Raw genomic sequence first — 20488 nt, forward strand, 5'->3', positions numbered from 1 at the left:
AAGCTGATAACCTTACTCATACAACTAAATACAAATGATTTAATCATTTCCACTATCTCTAGATACCCTTGATTGATTGATACAGTTATAGGCCGGGTTTGATTTATGATTCATGTTTTATTTATGCTGAAAAGAATGAAAATGTACTTAAGGTGCATGTTAGCAAAAATAAAAGACGAATAGTCGAATGCATTGAACTAATTAATTAATCCAACAATTCTGACCTTTAACTCTCACGGAATTTCACTCAAGAGTTCACGTTATATTTCACAGTTGCAGCAATAGGCCAAAGTGAATCTGACATAAATCTGCATTGGCCCTGGAGACATCTGGTAGCTACTTTGCTGTGGCTGAAACATCGACGGTATAATTTGGAAATAAAATGGGGCTCTGCTTAGGTTACATTTTTGACCGTGAACATAATTTCATCCATTGAGCTACTTTAATTTGATCTGTTTCTCTGGGACCATCAATATACTTTGATATTTTATATAGCATATGATTGTGGCTCCACACATAATTATTAGGATTAATGTAGCATGTACAGGGTGTAATTATTATTGCCATTATCTGTCGTTTTCTTTCATTTTCTTACTTTTGGTATGATATTGTGGTCAAATTCCCACAGTTGCATCCATTTGAAATTGCTTATTTTGCTGGCATCCAACCACTAGGAAGAGTATGAACTGAAAGAAAATCCAGTGTGGACAGAAAAGGGAGAGGGCATAGCACCTCCCACGTCCTAACTGTGAGGGAGAGAAAGAGAGAGAGAGAGGAAGAGAGAGAGAGTCTGCTGTGGTGGTGTTGGGAATCGGAAGACATGAGCTCTACATGAACCGTGTAAAATGCTTTAAGACGCTTTCAGCGTTTGTCTTGCATCCGTCTAAACCAAGGACGAGCCTGAAGCGGAGTTATACTTCACGAGCAGGTATGGAGATGCTGCTCATCCCCACATCTTTACAATAAGGTTAGATGTTGGTATTCAGTGGCGTATCCGCGGTCCTTCTGCCTGGCTGTCTGCTGAGCGCACACAATTCTTGCTGATAAAAAAAGAAAAAGAAAAAATCTTTATTTATCCCGTTGTTGTTGATTTAAATGCGACTCACATTTGTGTTTGATAACCTCGGTCGTGTGAAATGTATAGCCTATGCCCGCACAGCCATATTGGCAGTCAGCAGGAGAGGGAGAGAGGACAGATATATGAGGGTGTTGGGATTATGATATTGCTTTGAGGAGTAAAGGGAGGTGGAGGGAAGGGTGTGTGTGTTTTTGTGTGTGTGTGTGTGTGTGTGTGTGTGTGTGTGTGTGTGGGGTTCGCTGCGACTGCGAAATGATGGGACCGTTGCGAGATGGCGATCCTCTGGTATTTATGAATGAACCAAGCAGAGTAAGATGGTCTGTAATGGCGTTGCGCACCAATCTGCGGACCGACGCCAAGCCCTCTCCTGCCACCCCTTCCTGACTACAGCCGAGACGGAGATGCACGTCAGCCTAGACTATATAGGCCTACTAATAATGACGCCAGCGTGACGCATAAAGCCCAATTTCTGTGGCAAATGTCACGGTTAATCCTCCATCTGGATCTGAGTTTCTCCATGTCTCCTCCCTCATGCCTGATGTGCTGTTTGTTGTAAGGAGAGAGTGTGTGTGTGTGTGTGTGTGTTGTGTGTGTGTGTGTGTGTGTGTGTGTGTGTGTGTGTGTGTGTGTGTGTGTGTGTGTGTGTGTGTGTGTGAATATGTATGTGACTCAACTTCCTGTATGCATTAAACACTGGCAGTCATGGGTGTGTGTGTGGGTTGCAGGGTTTGAAAGAAAAGAGAGGAGAGGAGGGATGTATGACAGTAAATCCTGTGATTAAGCTTGGGAGTAGCATAGAGATGCAGACTGTGTTAAAGCATGCATGTGTTTGTCAAGGATGGGGGATATGTGGAAGTGTGGGGGAGTGTCAGTGCCTGTCCGTTTGTTTGTCTGTCTTGAATGGCCACAGTACGGTTGCATAAGAACACTTCATCTGCTCAGGCAGGACAAAGAAATGACTCAATACATGGTAAGAAGGAACACAGAGAGAGGAGATGATGCTTGTATGCTGATGTTTCTGATGATGTTGGAGATGAGTATGGATGCTGATAATTGATGATGATGAAGATTGGAGTGCTTTTTTTCTTTTTTAAACTAAGACTCACTGAACAACACTGCACAAAGCCGTGTGAGATAACCGAGGTCCAGATGGCCGGATGTTGTGAGTTCTGTTGGGGACATCACTTATGTTTCCTCATGTCTGGAGACAGGCTGGGCAGCTCCACACACACAAGTAGCCCCCAATTTTCTGTAATTATCATGCTCAGGTCCATCCAGAGATGGGACCCCAAGTAGAAATTTGGCTTTCGGAGAAGTTTCTATGGCTTCAGAAAACGAAAAACAAATTAATCATTAGTAGGGTTAGGGTGCAGTTTCTGAGATTTAGCTTGTTAATATATATAAAATGAATTAATTAACAATGCATGCATACAAGATCTAAGAGGCTATATTTGCAAAAGTCATATAGCAAGAAAAAAACAGAGGAAAGTAAAATACACGTGAATATACACAAATATATACATTGGCTTACAGTGAGGCATTAGTAGGCAAGAAGGTGAATAAACATGACTTGAAGGTTTCTGGCTGATAAAATGTTGCAGGGATAACATTTGAAAGAGCTCCCCTTTTCTTAAAAAAGTAGTTGTTTTGTTGGTTGACTGCCGTTTGTCAATGAGGGAAAATGTATGGATTTGACCTGGGTTGTTGCACATGATATGATGCATCTTTATTTTGAAGTTATTGGTAAAGAGAAGTTCTTAAGAAGTTCCATTTAATCAGGTTCAGGTTTCTGCTTCGTGTGAGAGAAGCATACAGTTCTTTGCTCCAGCTTGTGTTCCTGCACATGCAACATTTTAGTTTATGTAAAGATGGGAACAATTGATAATGCTGCGAAGGCAATTGGTAAAATATATTGAAATGTATAATAAATCTGACTTGTTGATCTATAAACTGAACATTTCATTGGAAGAATGTGTCCAAACTAAATCTTAATGAGTAGCAGCCCCTCTGTGACTTTTTAAATGTAGAAAATATATTATTATAATATTTTTTTAACAGTATCCCAAAAGCATGAAAGAAAAATGGATTATCTTCTCGAACTGAGCTTGCCTCCATAATGCTTTTTTGAAATTATAGTTAACTGCTGTCTCATGATGTTTAGGTCTGTCTGTTGCTTTGACAGCACAAGTCTAATCTAGTGCACCATCACTGTTGAGCACTCCTGAACTATATATAACTATATAGTGCATAATGTCTGCTTTAATACTAGAACAGATCAATGCTAAAGTGTTTTAGTTCTGACGGCCTCAGCTCATGTGAAAGGTCTATACAGTCTTCATTATACATGGCATTAGGCAGGATTATCTTGGTCTTGTGCATAACTAATAGAAGGCCAGGATGGTGTTCTGCTCCATTATGCACAGTGTGACCTCTGAGTTCCCATGTTTTATTTGACATTTTGTTCAAATATCAGCACTCATTTTATGTAAAACACTATCAGCACCATTTATCTTTGAATTTGTTTTGAGAAATTATGAGAACTGGGGGGAAAAAAATCCCAAAGTATTTTGTGGTTTGAGATAAAGAAACGTTAACAGTCGGTTTCTTATAATCCCAGTTGCATCATGGGAACGTCACAAGCAATCTGGAGCGGGATTCCCTTGTTGTCTCCATTTGCGTTGTTGTCAGACGTGGATCAAGTGGTATTATAAAAAAGCTGTGCCTGGTTGATCTCGGCTGTAGAAACAGGTGGAGTCTATCCAAAACGACCAACCCTGTCACCATCTGTCACTGCAGGCAGGCTTCTGCAACACGCTCCTGCAGTCTGTAATTAGCGCTTCAGTCAGGTTGGTGCCTTCACAGCTTCTCAGAATAGGCTTTCTATAAAAAAAAAGTAATACATTATGCAGACTTGAATACAGGCATGATTGCTCTATTACCAGTGCTGGAAAACAAATTTCTTTACTATTTCTTGGCCCAAATCTGGTGTTAATATCCAGGTGCCTCTTTGTTGCTCAGATTGCCAGGCTGAGGTATTAGCAGAGTCTTATGGAGGGGCCAGACGGAGCAACCCAGGGTTCCACAGGTCAAGCTAATACTCAGTACTAATACACATTTGAAGACTAATTACATGGCCATGTTGCATCCAGTCCTGTGTTAAAACTGCGACATAGAATCAGCGTGATTATGGCTGCAGGGTTTGGTTACAGCTCAGGAATCAATCTGCTGGGGAGGGAAATGTTTGCTGTGTTTGCTGCTGTGTACTGCAGGCTGTGTAGTTTAAATAAAGCAGAGGGAAGTCTGCATCTTGCTCGTGAAAAACATGCATCAGTCTTTTCCCTTGTTGCCCCTCTCTATGGGCAACAACAAGCACTGGTGAAGTATTTATGGAAAGGTTTTTATTTTGTTTTACAGTTACCTTACGCTCTAGAACTTTTTGGAAGTCCACCAGTGAGCTAAACACATTGTGGTTTGTCCTGGATAATTCCAAGTAGAAAGAAATGATAATGGGTTTAAGACAAACTTTCTCCTTATACTGTAGATCTGGCAACGTAAGACTATACAGCAGTAACGTCAGGAATTGCAACAATCTATGGGTTTATTAATACTGTCAAAAACAATTGATTTCAATTTATAATCCTTAAGATTTTCATACAATCAAACCCCATTCTTGAAATTGAAATATTTATGGTCTGCATTTCTTTTCTGCAACAGCCTTATTAGTGTCAGATTCCTCCATTCACTGGATTCAAATTGCCTTCCTATGCACACCGACAGCTTGACTTTGTCTTCTGTTGTATTTCTTAAAAAAGAAGCTGCCCAAGGAGTGATTGCTGTAGTATTAAACCACACTTGGTGTTGCTAAATAAGGGATAAGGATTAAAACTTGAACAAAGCAATTCTCATCATCCAGGCAAAAACAAGGCTGTATTTAAAAAAAATATTTTATAAAGCTAGCATTGTAGCAATTCTTTATCCTACTGATTTATTGATGTTGTAGTCTTACATTGGCAGGCCTAAACATCTCCACTGGGCTTGGATTGGAGAAAGTAGAACATTTGGTCTGAACCTACTGTCATTCTGGTAAAAAATTAAAAATAAAACATGTGCGGTTGTTTTAATTTCTGAATCATCCAGGGAAAGCCTAAACTTTTCACAGCTCAACGGCAAACTTGAAAAATAGTGCTGAGGGGGAAATTCCTAGTGCATATTCTGTGGATGATAGATGGATGTTCTGCTGCAAAACCTTCTGCTCCAACTTAAATATGATGTCGTGAGTATCAATAGACCGATAAATGTCACCCGTATTGTTTGTGTGTCTGGCTCTGCTGATGTCAGCGCATGCTGAGTCAATGGGGTGTGCATGGAGTATCAGAGGGCTTCATCCGGAGCTGCATGTAGTCTTATAGGGAGACCGCTGGTATCTTAAGTCCTGGGAATTGGGTCAATGCAGAGAAGGCCAGGGGGAGGTTAAGCTCAATGATTAGCTACTAAGCCAAGACTACAGTGCTGCAATCTATTGCACAGTCTATGGCACATGCACCGTGCATGTACGGTGCTGTATGCTCAATCACAGTATAGATTGACACTGATGAGAAGCAGACACGCCAATAGTCTCACACAGCCTTCGAACACCTCAAGCATATTGTTACGTGTATGTCCTTGCATGTGTATACACACATCTATCACACTTCAACTTAATAATTTGCTATTTAATAATGTAATACAGGTGTTTGATGCAAATGAGAAGAGTATGATTAGATGTTTCAATTGTATATTTTTGAAATATCGTCTTATTTTCTTAAATCAGTCAGAATTGCTCAGAGTTAGTGAAATGATTGTTTCTATGCTCGCATTGGTTGATTAACTGATCAAGCTGGCCACTTGTACATATAGGTGTACAGATGACACTCCTCTGTGAAACAAGAATATTTTTCAATCTCTTGTTCTTTAAAACCAAGTCTTGTTAAACAAATAGTTAGACATCTTGGGAAATACTCTTATCGGACTTCTTGATGAGAATTAGATAAGAAGATTGATACTACAGTCATGTATGTCTGTTAAATTTGAGGCTTTGTGCTATTTTGCTTAGCACAAAGACTGGAAATGGGGCGGAACAGCTAGCCTGGCTCTGGCCAATGCTAAAAAAAATCAGCCTACCAACATCTCTAAAGCTCACTAATTACCACGTTACATTCCATTCCGTTTAAATGTTAAGTTTATGATTTCAAAGGGGCTATGGGAGGAATATTTCTATTGTTTTGGCCAGGTGCAGTGTTTGTGCTAAGCTAAGCTAACCTGCAGGATCTCAGCAAGGTACCTAATAGTGTATTTACCAAAATGTTAAACTATTTCTTCAACTTCAAAGATGCACTGACATCTAAGTAAAAATGACGCTGCTTCTATAAGTTTCTGAAGAGCAGACATTTTGTTGGTTTCCATCCAAGGACAGTAAAAGAACCAGAGTTTAGATTTATTGGTGGGATCTAAAACTTGCAAAGAAACAATTTTTTAGCCAGTCAAATGAAAAAAAAATTATGAATATTCCCATAATTTTATATATATATACAGTATATATATATATATATATATATATATATATATATATATATATATATAAATAAGGGTCACACAATACTGCATACCCCATATCCAATTTAAAAGTTCCATTATCCTGATGGATCGTAAACAGATTTAATTGATTTAGCTCTCATGGATATGAAAGGAATTTTTCCTTTCTTTGCATCATCTCCCTTCAAAAGACACACACTCTCTCTCTCTCTCTCTCTTTCTCTCTCTCTCTCTCTCTCTCTTTCTCACGCACACACACACACACACACTCACACATTCATACACTATCTGACTATCTGTGTGTGTGTGTGTGTGTGTGTGCGCGCGCGCATCTGTGTGTGCGTGTGTGTGTGCATGCGTGCATACAGCTGTGGCCAGACTATTTCAGAGAACCCCTAGCCGAAAATCTGTTGATCCTGTAAAAAACACATATCGTCAAATAGTCCCGTATCCACAGCATTCCAGTATCCGCGGCTTGATTAAAACCCCTTCTCCATAAGACACCATGGGACCGCTTTGTGGGTGTCTATTTAATCACGCTCTTGATCTGTTGAATGGCATTGTGTTTGATGTTGGTTAATGCGCTTCCTTTGTGCCGCTGCGTAAGTGGCTCTCTTGAGGGAAATTATGTGCATATTTTCACTAAAGGTGACATTTCCTTGCTCGCTCTGTGAAATAAACGAGTGGAGAAGGCTGTGTTTGCGTCTATTTTCTGACTGAGAGGAGAGGAGGCCTATGTTTGGTCTGTGCCAAAGCTATCTGCTAATGGAACTTGGCTGCACTGCCACAGATGCATTTATAGTATACTATTAATTCATTACGGAACTGCAGTACTCTCATTTCAAATAAAATAAGAGAAGAGGAGGGGGAAAGGGAGAGAGACAGCTTGCGTTTGGGCGGAGTGTCATTAATCTCAGAGGCCTGGTGTCAAGGACAAATGTTAAAGGAGCGGAAGTACTGTGTGTGTGTGTGTGTGTGTGTGTGTGTGTGTGTGTGTGTGTGTGTGTGTGTGTGTGTGTGTGTGTGTGTGCGCGCGCGCGTGCGTGTGTGTGTGTGCACGCTTTCATGTGTATGCGTGTCACTGTGAAGTTGCACCTGTGTGTGCAGTTATAGCTGCTGACAGAGGGAGAGACGCAGTTAATTTTAGTTCAGGTGAAAGACTCGAGGGAGGGGAGGAAGGTTTTGATGAGCAGGATCGTTGTTGCGGAGCTAAAATCCCCGTCCAAAAAACCCAACAGGCACCAAGCTAGGCAGGATGACAGACTGACATGGCCCAGACAGATGAGCCCCATTGATCAAAAACCACAGAGGCCTTAGTTTATTGATCAAACAGCAAGGAGGCCCGGGGAGTGAGAAAGCAGGAGACAGAGGATGGACAGAAAAAAGAAGCTTAGGGAGCAGGTCAAAGGAAAATATTTTCAAGATGCATAAATTTAAGAGGAAAGAGATACAGAAGGACAATAAAAAGAATGTGTGCAAGCATATCAATATTAAGAGCATATAGGAGTGTGTGGCTCCATCACAGATGCATTGGCGTATTAGCTTTAAAACACGGAAATCATACCAATCCATATAATTTTATTTGTGATATTTGGCTAGTTATGGAATTTGTATTTTGCAATACTTTCTTTGCAGTATTTAATCACAACTGTCAAACAATCAGTGCAATAGACGCACTGCAGTTTTTGTTAAAAGGACAATTCTGGTTCATTAAAACTTGGGTCTTGTTTTCGTCCTATTGGCCATCTTTCTGTCCCTAAATATAACACTGTACTCACAGTGCTGAGATCTGGGAACACAGCTACACTGCTAAAAATAACCCAAACAGGACTAAACAAATCTTGTTTGGCCAAATGTATTTCAAGGAGAAAATAAGGGCAATGTGTAATACACCTTTACAGTTTACAGACCAACTTGCTGGTTCAAGTTTGTCCTAAAGGTTTAACACTGTGCAAGGAGGGATTGCTATGGACATTTTGGATGTTTCACATTTAGCTTTACCTCAAGCCTTACAAATCCAGGATATCTTTACTAAGATTCATTGGCATTCATTTGGATTTGTGTTTGTGTTCACATGACATGTCCAATATTCACTCTCCTTTGAGCTCTGTTTTTGGTCTCCACTGACTCCTGAGGGAAATATTTGTCTGCTAAATGCTCCACAGTGTTCACCAGCGAGTCACTATGGTTGTCTTTTTGTCGTTTGGTGCTGGAAGGTAGTGTACAGTGGGTTTATCAGAGCTTTTGTGCTGTAAACAGCTGCCTGCTCCTGCCAAAATCGGTGAGAGTAAAGCAAAACTAACTAGCTTAGTGAGCTGGAAATTTAAAACAATGAAACTCGCTATAAAGCTCTGTAAAGCCGAGGACAGCTGCACATCATCAGGACACATCTTACTTTCACGTTGTCATTTGATACATTGTTATAATAAACATTAAAGCTGCTTCAGAAGTTCAAGCTGATACATTTTTTTTCCCATTTGTCAGTTGGACAGAAATAAGATGTAACTGCTAAATGTGTATAGAATCAGAATCAGAATCAGAAAAAGGTTTATTGCCAAGTAAGTAACACTTACAAGGAATTTGCATTGGTGGTTGGTGCATACATAAACAAACATATTGAACATTAATATGAAATACACAATAAATAGAGAAACAAATATATACAAAATAGCTGTTTAACAAGCAAAAAAAGAGGCTGAAACTGTCAAGCAAGTTCACCATATCCAATCAGCTATTGCAGCTTCAAGCACTCACCTCAGAATGTAAGCTTCAATCACACTGGAAAATCCTGTTGACAGGCAACAAACAGACAGATTTCTGACGGTATCCCTCACCATCTCAAAAAGTGTATCATCACCCTTGGGCGCCGGAGAGCCATTAAACAAGATGCTCTGCTTTGCCAGACAAGAGTGAAACCGTTAACAGTCTGCAGGCATTAAAGCAGAGGACACAGGCTCATCTGCAAATTAAACTGTGGTTGTGTGTTCAGCATAAAACACTCTTTATATGTCACCCAGCCTTTCAACTATAGATTGACTATAAAACTCAAGAGGCTCTCCCTGAATCCCCATTTATTTTGAACTCCTTGACTGATATTATTTAGAACCTGGCAATGCAATTACAGAGGCCCTGCCATCAATAGTGGATTCCAGCAGTACTAGCATGACAGAAATCCACTTATTCCATCTAGTATTGACTTCAATTTACTGTTTCATTACAGCTGAACCTTAGAGAGCAGCACATGATCACAACTGAATCAGTATCTTATTATGGGACCTTAAAGCAAGTTTAGAACCACAGCAGATGAATAATGCAACAGATACAATGTCTAATCATGCACAGACGCTCAGCAGACACACAAGCACTTACAAAGATAGCAATAGATTAGGTGTGAGTACATTGTTCTGATGCATATGTATGAGTTGCAGCAGGTAATATTGAGAGTGAAGATTTGTAGTGCAATAAGCAGTGTTGCTGCTGACTGCGAATCCGATTTATTTATTATAGCTTTGGAATTCTTCGTTTTTATCTGCATATTGTTTTCTTTTCTACTAAATAGTGTAAATATGTGTGGTTTTAGTTTTTTTGTGTGCACTATGTTTAAATCCTGGCTTTGTTTTAATTCCCATATTTCTGGAAGTGATTTTTTTTTTTACAGGTATAACACTAGATGTGCACAGCAGTTATTTTATAAAACAAACAAATCATAACTAAAATTAAAAGAAATATGAATGAATGCATGTTTAAGGTATGCCTAAATTGTTTGGCCACTTGGGGGCAGTGCAACAAGCAGGAAACCCAACACTGACACATAACCACACACAAGCTTTTTAAGTTGATATGGCGAACCTGTTAGCAGGTGAATAGTTGCTTATTTACACATCCAGCAGAACATTGCCATTCGTTTGGAGTTGTGTTTTTGGCCAAAAGGTGGATCTAAGTCCAACATTCACCCTCATTTTAGCTCTGTTTTGGTCTCCATTAACTCTTAGCTTTAACAGCTAAATGCTCCATTGTGTTCACCATCATCGTTTGGTGCTGGGCAGGTAGCATAAAGTTGTTTTTATCAGAGCTTTTTCCCTGAAAACAGATGTCTGGTGCTGCAGGAAACAAGGTTATGAGAGCCGTGAGACTCCACCAAAACAGTGTAGTTGCGGGCTGTAACACCAAAACAATGAGCTGAAAGACATTTAAAGTAAACCTCTATATATGGGCGCCTGCTCTACCAACTACGCTATCCGGGCGCCCAGCTTTAATACATTTTAGTTTACATTTAGAATAAGAGCCTATCCTTGCTACCCTGGGATTGGATCCATACAAGAAAGCACTACAGAGAGTCACTGAAGAGAAAAGTTGTTTAGTCAGTCTGGTCAAACATACATTCAAGATATGTACACATTATCATGTACACATGCAACCTAATGAAATCCAATGCAGCAGAACTGTATCTACTTCTTTTGTGATGCTAACAATGTTCTGTTTTTGTGTTAGAGAGGTGATTCAACTTGTTTTTAAAGCTGTTGTTTGGGTTTTTGATGAATTGGATGGGATTGCTTGTATTATACATGAGTTCATGTTAATGTTATTGTATTTCTCCTATGCTGCAAGGACTCTCTGTCTCTTCCAGGGTTTGCTGCAGTTGCTAAAGTTGATGAATGAGGAAACGCTGGAATGTTTTTGGGGATGAAACTGAGAAACTGTGACTCTGCAAACAGTATTGATCAGGGAAATGTCTGCGTCAGGTGAAACACTTGGAACCTCACCAACCTCATCCTCTCTAATTTGTACTCTGGCTCATAGTCAGACCACGAGGACAGTTAGAGTGCTTTCACACCCACTGGCCTTTCACACCTGCTGGCCTGAGTTCGAGTCCCACCAGCACTTCCCTTCCTGTTCCTCCATCTGCTTTGTGATCTGCTGACAGCTCCTCTGCTAAAATTCCTCTTTGCTAAAATAATCCTCTTCTCCCCACTCCTCCACCTGCTCCCTCCCCATGCTCCCTCCCCATGCTTCCACCCTAAACATCATAGGTGTAATATTGTCTTAAGCCTGAGGGGGGCAGAATGCCGGAGCAGAGCAACGACTATCGTGTGGTGGTGTTCGGGGCAGGGGGAGTGGGGAAGAGCTCCCTGGTCCTGCGCTTCGTGAAGGGCACCTTTAGGGACACCTACATCCCCACAGTGGAGGACACCTACCGCCAGGTGATCAGCTGCGATAAGAGTGTGTGCACCCTCCAGATCACCGACACCACAGGGAGCCACCAGTTCCCGGCCATGCAGCGCCTGTCCATCTCTAAAGGCCATGCCTTCATCCTGGTCTACTCCATCACGAGCAAACAGTCCCTGGAGGAGCTCAAACCCATTTACCAACAGGTGTGTGTGTGTGTGTGTGTGTGTGTGTGTGTGTGTGTGTGTGTGTGTGTGTGTGTGTGTGTGTGTGTGTGTGTGTGTGTGTGTGTGTGTGTGTGTGTGTGTGTGTGTGTGTGTGTGTGTGTGTGTGCACTGTAAACCTTATATACAGGATGGAATTTCAGGATCAATCTATTATCACAGCTGTTTGTTTCATTTGATAAAGAATAATAATAAACTTTATTTTTGTTGCACAATTCATGCAACACAAAGTGCTTTACAAAAAAAAATAATAATCATGAAATTTATAATAAAACAAGGATAAACACATACAATTATAATAATAATGTAAAAGATACAATATTGTTTGTTGAGTCCTGTATTTGATTGTTTAGGCATATAGTCTCTGTGGATGCCATTATTGGGGGAAACAATTACCACCAAATCAAAACAATTTTGTATTTACAGTAAATTGTGCACTGACCAGCCAGAAGATAACACACACTACCCTTATTTGCCCTTCTCCTTTGCAGGTCTTGGCCATCAAAGGCAATGTTGAGGCCATCCCCATCATGCTTGTGGGCAACAAGAGCGACGAGACCCAGCGGGAGGTGGACACGAAGGACGGGGAAGCCCAGGCCAACCAGTGGAAGTGCGCCTTCATGGAGACGTCGGCCAAGACCAACCACAACGTAACCGAGCTTTTTCAGGAGCTCCTCAACCTGGACAAGAAGAGGAACATGAGCCTCAACATCGACGGCAAGCGCTCAGGGAAGCAGTCCCGCGCCGAGAGACTGAAGGGCAAATGCAGCGTCATGTAACTCCAGGTGAGGAGGAGAGGGAAGGTGGAGGTTGAGAGAGTGGATGGGGTGGGAGGAGGGGGGGGGGGGAGAAATAAGGAGAAAGGGAGGAAAATAAGGAAGAAGAGAGAGAGAGGGGAAGGGACTCACTAAACGCATCACTGCGAGCAAAACGTCTGGAAGGTAACGGGAATCTCATCATCCACATCCTCCTCCGTTTGACTGGTGCGTTCTCAAACACAACTCAGCAGTTATTTTGTAAACACTACAGAATTTCAGTTTGGAGCTTTACATCCATGTGCATTCTGCTAAAAGGAGAGATGAGGGGGACTGACAGAATATCGAGAGGCAACAAGAAGTGTGTGTCACAGATGAATAACCTGTGGCCGTCAGCTATAGTCGGAAACAGCGTGGGTGTGGACTTTTCCGTGATCAAGACCTTGGACTGCAATAAATACCACAGACTGCAGCACCCCTCAAAAACTACTGAAGTTTTCTGATCAAAACATACCTTCTGATCAAAACATACATACAGTCCTCTTTTACTTCTTCATTCAAGCCCTCCTTCCATGCTCAGCTCACAGCCCTCGTCATCCCAGCACCCTCATCCTTCGCCTACCCCCCATACTTTAACACATAGTCTATAGAGAAACGTAATGTATATGTATATGAGTCGACAAAGTTAGCTAAGCTCACTCATCTGGTAGAAACACTATTTTAAGAGACTGAGGTGTCCCTCACGCTAGAAAGCGCAGGACCCATAAAGGTTTGAGACTGCTAGCGTGACATTTACAGCAAAAACATGCGACCCAGCTACATCCCAGAGCTGCTCATGAGGACCCTGAGGTATATAAACATGGGGTGTTTAAATCTATTCCATCTCTAAGTCTACACATCAGTCAGAGGAATGTGGTGAAGTTTGAAGCATTAAAGCTTAATCTTCACATCTCCTCATCCTAATCATCCCTCCTGAAAGATAAAAAGGCCCTTTTTGACATTAATCAAGCTGTCATTATGATAAAAACTCATCTGTGAACTCTCTAAATGGCCTCATCTGAAGTGGAGAAGCATCCAGCGGCAGGGTATGCACACACGCTACTGATACGACGCAACAATCCTTTTAAGACTCTCATCTAGTGTAGAATAACTCTGGACAAAAAGAAGCTGGACTCTCATCAAACATAGGAAACAGAAATACAAGTCTAACTTGTCTACGAGGACGATACACTCGGATAATCATTGCCAAGCTGGTAAGAGGAAAGAGATGATTTTTGGTTGTGAAGTCAAGAATGTCAGTTTGCTTTGGCACTTTTCATGTGAAGGTTTCTCTTCTTTTGCCTTTTTTCTTGTTTGTTTGCTCTATGATGTTCTTTAAATTAATGTAAAAAAGCCCTCCTTAAACAAAAAGCACACTGAGAAAAATAAATAAATAAGGGATGGATGTAAAATTGCTCCATGCAGATTAATCAGTGCGACAGGAATCGCTATATTCTGTTTCCTCTTTGGTTGGTTTGGTCACATTACCTCTCATACGCTCATGTAGGCATCGGTAAACAGGAAACAGAATGGGCCACGCACACACACACACATACTGTATACACACACACACAGCATGCGCACAAATGCATTCATGCAAGTGTAAAAAAAAATGTCAATATGAGTAACACCGTTGACTGATTACATGAAGACAAACAGGGCTCACTCAGCCTCAGTGCCCTCACATTGCACTTTATATCATAAACACACACCCACGTGCACACACAGAACTGTAATTTCTCATGTTTTTGCTTATGTTAAGTGTTAATGATCTCTGCCTAACAGAATATCCTCCTGGAGCCATTTAATAGCTCTACTGTATGTCCAAAGTGCATGTATAAACCCCTTTTATTTATTTTTTTTTACATGCAGGAGCTCTGAATATTGTACACAGTGTACACAGGACAGCCAAAAGCACAATACTTTTTTACCAACATATCTATTTGTACATTTTTTGTTTCTTTTTTTAAAATGTTTTATCATTTTTTGTCTTTTTTGTGCAATTTTTCATCTTTAACATTTATTCACCAATCTTAAACATGGAGAAACAAATTGCATCATGATCACCTAGCTTCTCCGTCTCGATATAGATGTAAAGTGTTTTATTTGTCCGGTACATGGCACAGTGAGGTTGTGGTTCTGTTGAGCAACAGGGTATCGTGATGTAACCGGTTAGCTGTGGTTGTGATTGAAGCGCGTAAATGCGACATAACCCCTTTTCTTCATCTCTCAGGCGGTTTTAACAATTTGGATGGAGGATAATCTGTTTCTGTACCGTTTAACCCAAAGACATAGATGATGCCCCTTTTAACTGTGTGTCCATCTCTCTGGAAAAAAAAAAGCACAGCAACTGTTTCCGTCTGTCTTTATATGTGCAGCAGAATCAACAACAGGGCACTTTAGGGTGACATGTTACTTGACGACTTGTTTATTAATCAGCAATGCCTCATTTATAAGCATCATGTAAAATGTCCGTCCTGCATTATTCACACCCACAGACCCACATAAAAAAAAATTCAAACGTGCAGTTATTGTAAATAAAATGCTAGTTGAATGAAATGTTCATAAGAGCTTCAAGTAAGATGTTACCCATGTAAAGAAAAACTGTCTTATTGGGAATAAGTCCTTTGTAACCAGGAAATGTTATACAGTAATACAGTAGAAGGCTCGATGTTGCTATGTACTGTAATATAAAGCTTAATAATGATGTTCATGATATATTGTATTTGACACATCCACTCTTCAGATCTATCAATCAGATAATACTAGCAAAATGTGACTATGTAACTAAAGGTTCCACTCCATGGATGTTCCTTTTTATTTTATTTGGAAAGCTGAATGAATCCGTTGTTATCGATCGTGTTGTACTTTGCACTAATGTGAGGTCCTGTTATACTCAAAAATGTGCATTGTAAAACCTACCCTTTACCTCTTAGATGCCAGGGATTCTCACACATACTCTTCTTCATTTTTCATCATCAGTTTGTGTTGGTTTGTTTTAGATGCCAGAAGGATGGAGTGATTTCTGTCCTGTCATGTACCTACCTGATGTGTCCTTCTAAAGGTTAAAAAGCTAGAAAAACTAAAGCTGGAAATTATCTGTATAACTGTCAAACAGTTCTGGTCTGATCTGATGCGTGGCTACTGGCAGTAGTGGTGCACAGGCTGCATAAATATGAGCTTGACACGTCTGGTTGCTTCACGCAAACGCCAGCTTGCGAGCGCATGTTTGTGCAATCTGTTGTTCTGCTGACGTCTACAGGAGACTGTCGTCGTTCATATTCCTGTGTGGAATATGATACAGCAGGGAGGGAAAAACAATGAGACGGTGTGCAAAAGCATTATTGACATCATGCTGGAGCGAGAGGCTGTGCTAATAATAGCAATAGTGTAAAAATATGGGGTGCTTACTGCACTGACTAACTAGCCTGTATAAGATTAAAATGTGCTTGCATGTGAGGGGGCGTGCATGGGAAGTGTGTAAGCGTCCGTTAAGTTTCTTGGGCTGTGTGAGTTAAATGCTGGCATGAATCAGGACAGACACCTCTGCCCCCGTCCTCCCATCGCTTGTCTCATCTCATTTATCAATGAAGCATATTCACTACTACTGCTGCTGTCTCTGTGTGTGTGTGTGTGTGTGTGTGTGTGTGTGTGTGTGTGTGTGTGTGTGTGTGTGTGTGTGTGTGTGTGTGTGTGAGACCGTGAGTGCATCCATGTATGTGCGCAATCAGCCACCTATTTGCATCCCTTCACTCTGGCCTGCATGAGTGTGTATGTGTGCATGTTTGTGTGCTGTTGTTACCATCTTATGAAATGTCTGTCAGATATTTGAAGCTTTCCTGTGGAGAATGCCTACACATTTCTTCATGAGTCATCCCGCAGGCATGGAGGCAAAATAGACAGACCGCATGCCCTTAGCTGTACGCACAAACTTTTACAGGCATATTACATTCATACAGGCCTCATTCTCTCATTGGCTGTTTTTTCTTCTTCTGCTCTGACCTGTTGTTCATGCACCACTGTCAGCACTACTTCTCTGTATATCATCTGTCCGTCCCCTGAAATCTTGAGTTTCTTTCACATTCATTCCTCCGATTTTTGTGCGGCGTTTGTGAGTCGGTTGTACTTAAACAGACGAAAGGCCGAGCCTGCTCACATCTGATTGTAGATAGTTGTAAATAGTGTTCAAAGGACTTACTATTTCAGAGGTGAGAGATGAGTGTGCAGAGGAAAGGATGCTGTGGTGGGAAGGTGCCTTCACCTGCATTTCCTTGTTATAGTCAAAGTGTCCAATTTGAAGTAACACAGCAAAACTAAAAGTTTCCTTCAGTGCTACTTGGAGACTTTATGTAAACTTTATCAGCTGTCATGAAGTTGTTCATACTTTTGGCTTTTTCCAAAGTGTGCTATATTTTTCTCAGCAAGAAGAAAATCTAATAGACTTTGAAAGAGAAAATCTACGGAAGCCCACAGTGACCAATTTTAGATTAATTAAATAAGATGTAAAATAAATAATCATATGACTAAATACAGACTATAGAATATATATGAAATTCTAAAATAATGCAATGAAAGTTTTAAAGTCAGCTCATTATTATAAAATGTCATCCGGTTTCTTTTCAAAATAAGAGTTAACTGCAGGTCATTTTTATTTTATTTAGCGTTTTTTATTTCCTAATGTCAATTTCACAGTTTTTTGTTTTTCCTAATGAACATTTATTTTATAACGCACTTTTCATCACAAAGTCTTTGTCTGTTAATCAAGACAAACAGGGCACAACCAGTTGTGGGATTGACTGTCTGCTTAATCAGACCAAAGCAGGAGCCAATCACATAATAGGATCTTCCTTATCTGTTTAGATGAAAAGTGACTTCATAAAAGAAACTGGCATTGTGAAATAAAAACAAACTTCAGAAGCATTTGAAAATAAAAATTGCTGGAATTGAATAAAAATTTAATTAAATGATGCTATTGGGAAAAGAAGCAGGATAAAATAATATTGAATTATACTAAACCGAGTTTTTAAAATATTTGTTGATTATTTCACAGCTGTAATGCATTTTTTCTTTATGTAATTCATATGATTATTTATTTCATAATGTCATATTCATTTATTTAATATTAAACACTTTGGGTCTCCATAGAAATCGACATAAGCAACAACCAAATTTCAATTAGGACCAAGCGAAGTTCACCTCACCGTGTTTTAGCACTGGTCATGTTGCTAAAGAGCATGTTGTACAGCAGAGGAAGTGTGGTTCACGTGTTCTTCCATAGCAGGATTAGAAACATGACCCTGTGACGCTGAAACGAAGGGCAGTCGGTAAAATCTAAATACACAGAAAGGGTTGTTGTTTTCTTGTTTAACTAAGGTATGTTCCATAAACTCATTCCTACAGACAAGGACAGGTTACAGTCCTGTCGAGTTGAGCTAAAAGGCAGAAGATCTAAAGGAAACCAGTGTTGCTCCAGCTCACCCCTTTACATCTTGTGTGATCGTCTCAGATCCTCACAAGCTGTTTTTTGCAGACAGGGGGCGTAAAGTGGGGCATATAGACTTTGTGGGTAATGTAGTTTGGTACTATCCTGTCGCTCTGGCCCTTCATTCCTGCATGGTCCCTATTGGTGTTACAGCCAGCATGAGAACAAGGACACAAACTGTGAATCATCTTTGTATTTTTTAAATAAATTCCTCAGCAGCATTTACAGCTTCGGTTTTGCAAATTCGGTTTTATTTCTTTTAAGCACTTATTGTTTTTTGTAAATGATTCTATTGCTTTATCTTTTCTTCTGTTGGGACTTTTATTTAACTAATTATGATGTATAGATATTTATTCTAGCAATAGTCTTCCTATTAAGATATACTGTGCTGATGCATCCTCTGAATAACGGAAAATAACATATATATATAGATGATAATAATAATCAAATCTGCAAAATGATTTTCCTAATAAAAATGTGAACTGAGGAGTGTTTCTCATCTTTTTCATTTTTTCTCCTCTTTCTTACCACTGGTGTGTGATGACTCAACCTCACTTGTGCTAACATTGCTAACAGAGGTTTGATGACTTTAGCCATCAGTTGGTCCACCACTTTGATCCAAACTGAAATATCTCAACAACTATTTGATGGATTGCCAGGAAACTTTGTACAGACATGCATGTGCTGCTTAGCATGAACTGCTATCTTTAGGGCATTTAACTTAACATAACTTTAGATTTATTTAACTTTTATTTAAAATTTTAAATTGTCTAATACTTTTTTATGACCAAATACCTGCAAAACTATTGCCATTCTTATTAGCCTCAGTTGCTCTTTATGTTTACTGCTAATTAACAAATGTTAGCATGCTAAGTGGCGAAGGTAGTATTCAGATTTATTTAGCAGATTTACTAATAAAAGTAACAATACGTGAGTGTCATTCAAGTAAAAGTATTATTAGCAAACTGTACTCAAAGTATCAAAAGTAAAAGTACTCATTATGCATAATTATACTACCATAGACCTTGCCTATATTATTGTTATAGCCTACTTACTGATGCATAAGTAAAAATCTACTGTTGTAGTTGGTCATGATGGAGCTCATTTTAACTATATTGTTGAGTAGTCAATTAGTAGCCTTTTTTATGTGTCAAATCTTCACCTTCAAAGTAAGTTGTAGGCTAACTAAAGCTGTACAATATAACAAGTTAAATATTCCCCTTTGAATTGTGGGGTAGTATGTAGCATGAAATGGATACACTTCAAGTAGGCCTACCTCCTATTTGTAGGCTACTTGAGTACAGTTCTTGAGTAAAACTTCCCCCTGCTCAAAAAAAAAAGTGGGGGTTGTTTAAAATTATTTTTTTTTATTATGAGCATGTTTGCATTTAGCCCAAAGCCTCAACACACACACACACAGAAAGAGAGAGAGAGAGAGAGAGAGAGAGAGAGAGAGAGAGAGAGAGAGAGAGAGAGAGAGATGCTGGATTCACAGTCTCCCACTCCTCCTTTCACTCTCACTTCTCTCTTGTCCCTGTAACATCTGCTTGGGGATGCTGTGCCCAGTGCGGTTGCTATGGAGACAGCGTGACGTTGACGACGGTTGTCGCATGAGAGTGTGGTGTGACCCTCACCCTGGTGGAGACCGATGCGTTATGACAGGCAGAGGTCTCCCAGGCTGCTACTGGAGTGTATAACAACGCAGAAAAGACGAAAACTCTTACCCCTCCAGGCCAGTGTGGCAACCCCTCTCCTGGGTCTTAATGAGATAATCTTCTTGTCAACAAACGCACAAGCAAACACACATAGCCTACACGTGTGCTTCTACATCTGGGAAAGTCTGTGTGCACACATGACAGCTCAGAAAAAGGGATAAACTGTGTGCGTGTGTGTGTGGGTGGGTGGGTGCTACCTCTGTCAGCCTGAGAGCATCTTTTAATCGTGACTCATGGGCTTCCACCGCTCATGTCTCCGAAAATGAAGAGCTGCTGTAATCCACTGTAACCACACTGCCTCCTCAACAAGCCACACGAGAGGGAGGGGGGGTATGCTATAAGGGAATACAGAGGGTGAAGCGGTAGAAAGAAATGACACAAATAAAGGAGGGAGAAGGAGAAAGAGATGGCTAAAAGGTGAGGAAATGGAAGAGAAATGTATATATGCATAATTTCAC

At 40.3% G+C, this 20488-nt stretch overlaps 1 protein-coding gene across 1 annotated transcript; it reads left to right on the plus strand.

Moving 5' to 3' along the window:
- The first annotated feature begins 750 nt into the window (after window positions 1-750).
- diras1b (DIRAS family, GTP-binding RAS-like 1b) lies at window positions 751-18802 on the plus strand. Its single transcript, XM_039786333.1, has 3 exons — window positions 751-928; window positions 11680-12021; window positions 12531-18802. Exons 2-3 carry the CDS (start codon window positions 11713-11715, stop codon window positions 12816-12818), a joined length of 597 nt encoding a protein of 198 aa, XP_039642267.1. The 5' UTR covers window positions 751-928; window positions 11680-11712; the 3' UTR covers window positions 12819-18802.
- Window positions 18803-20488: the final 1686 nt, after the last annotated feature.

Source organism: Perca fluviatilis, chromosome 20, assembly GCF_010015445.1.
Source record: "Perca fluviatilis chromosome 20, GENO_Pfluv_1.0, whole genome shotgun sequence".
NCBI lineage: Eukaryota > Metazoa > Chordata > Actinopteri > Perciformes > Percidae > Perca > Perca fluviatilis.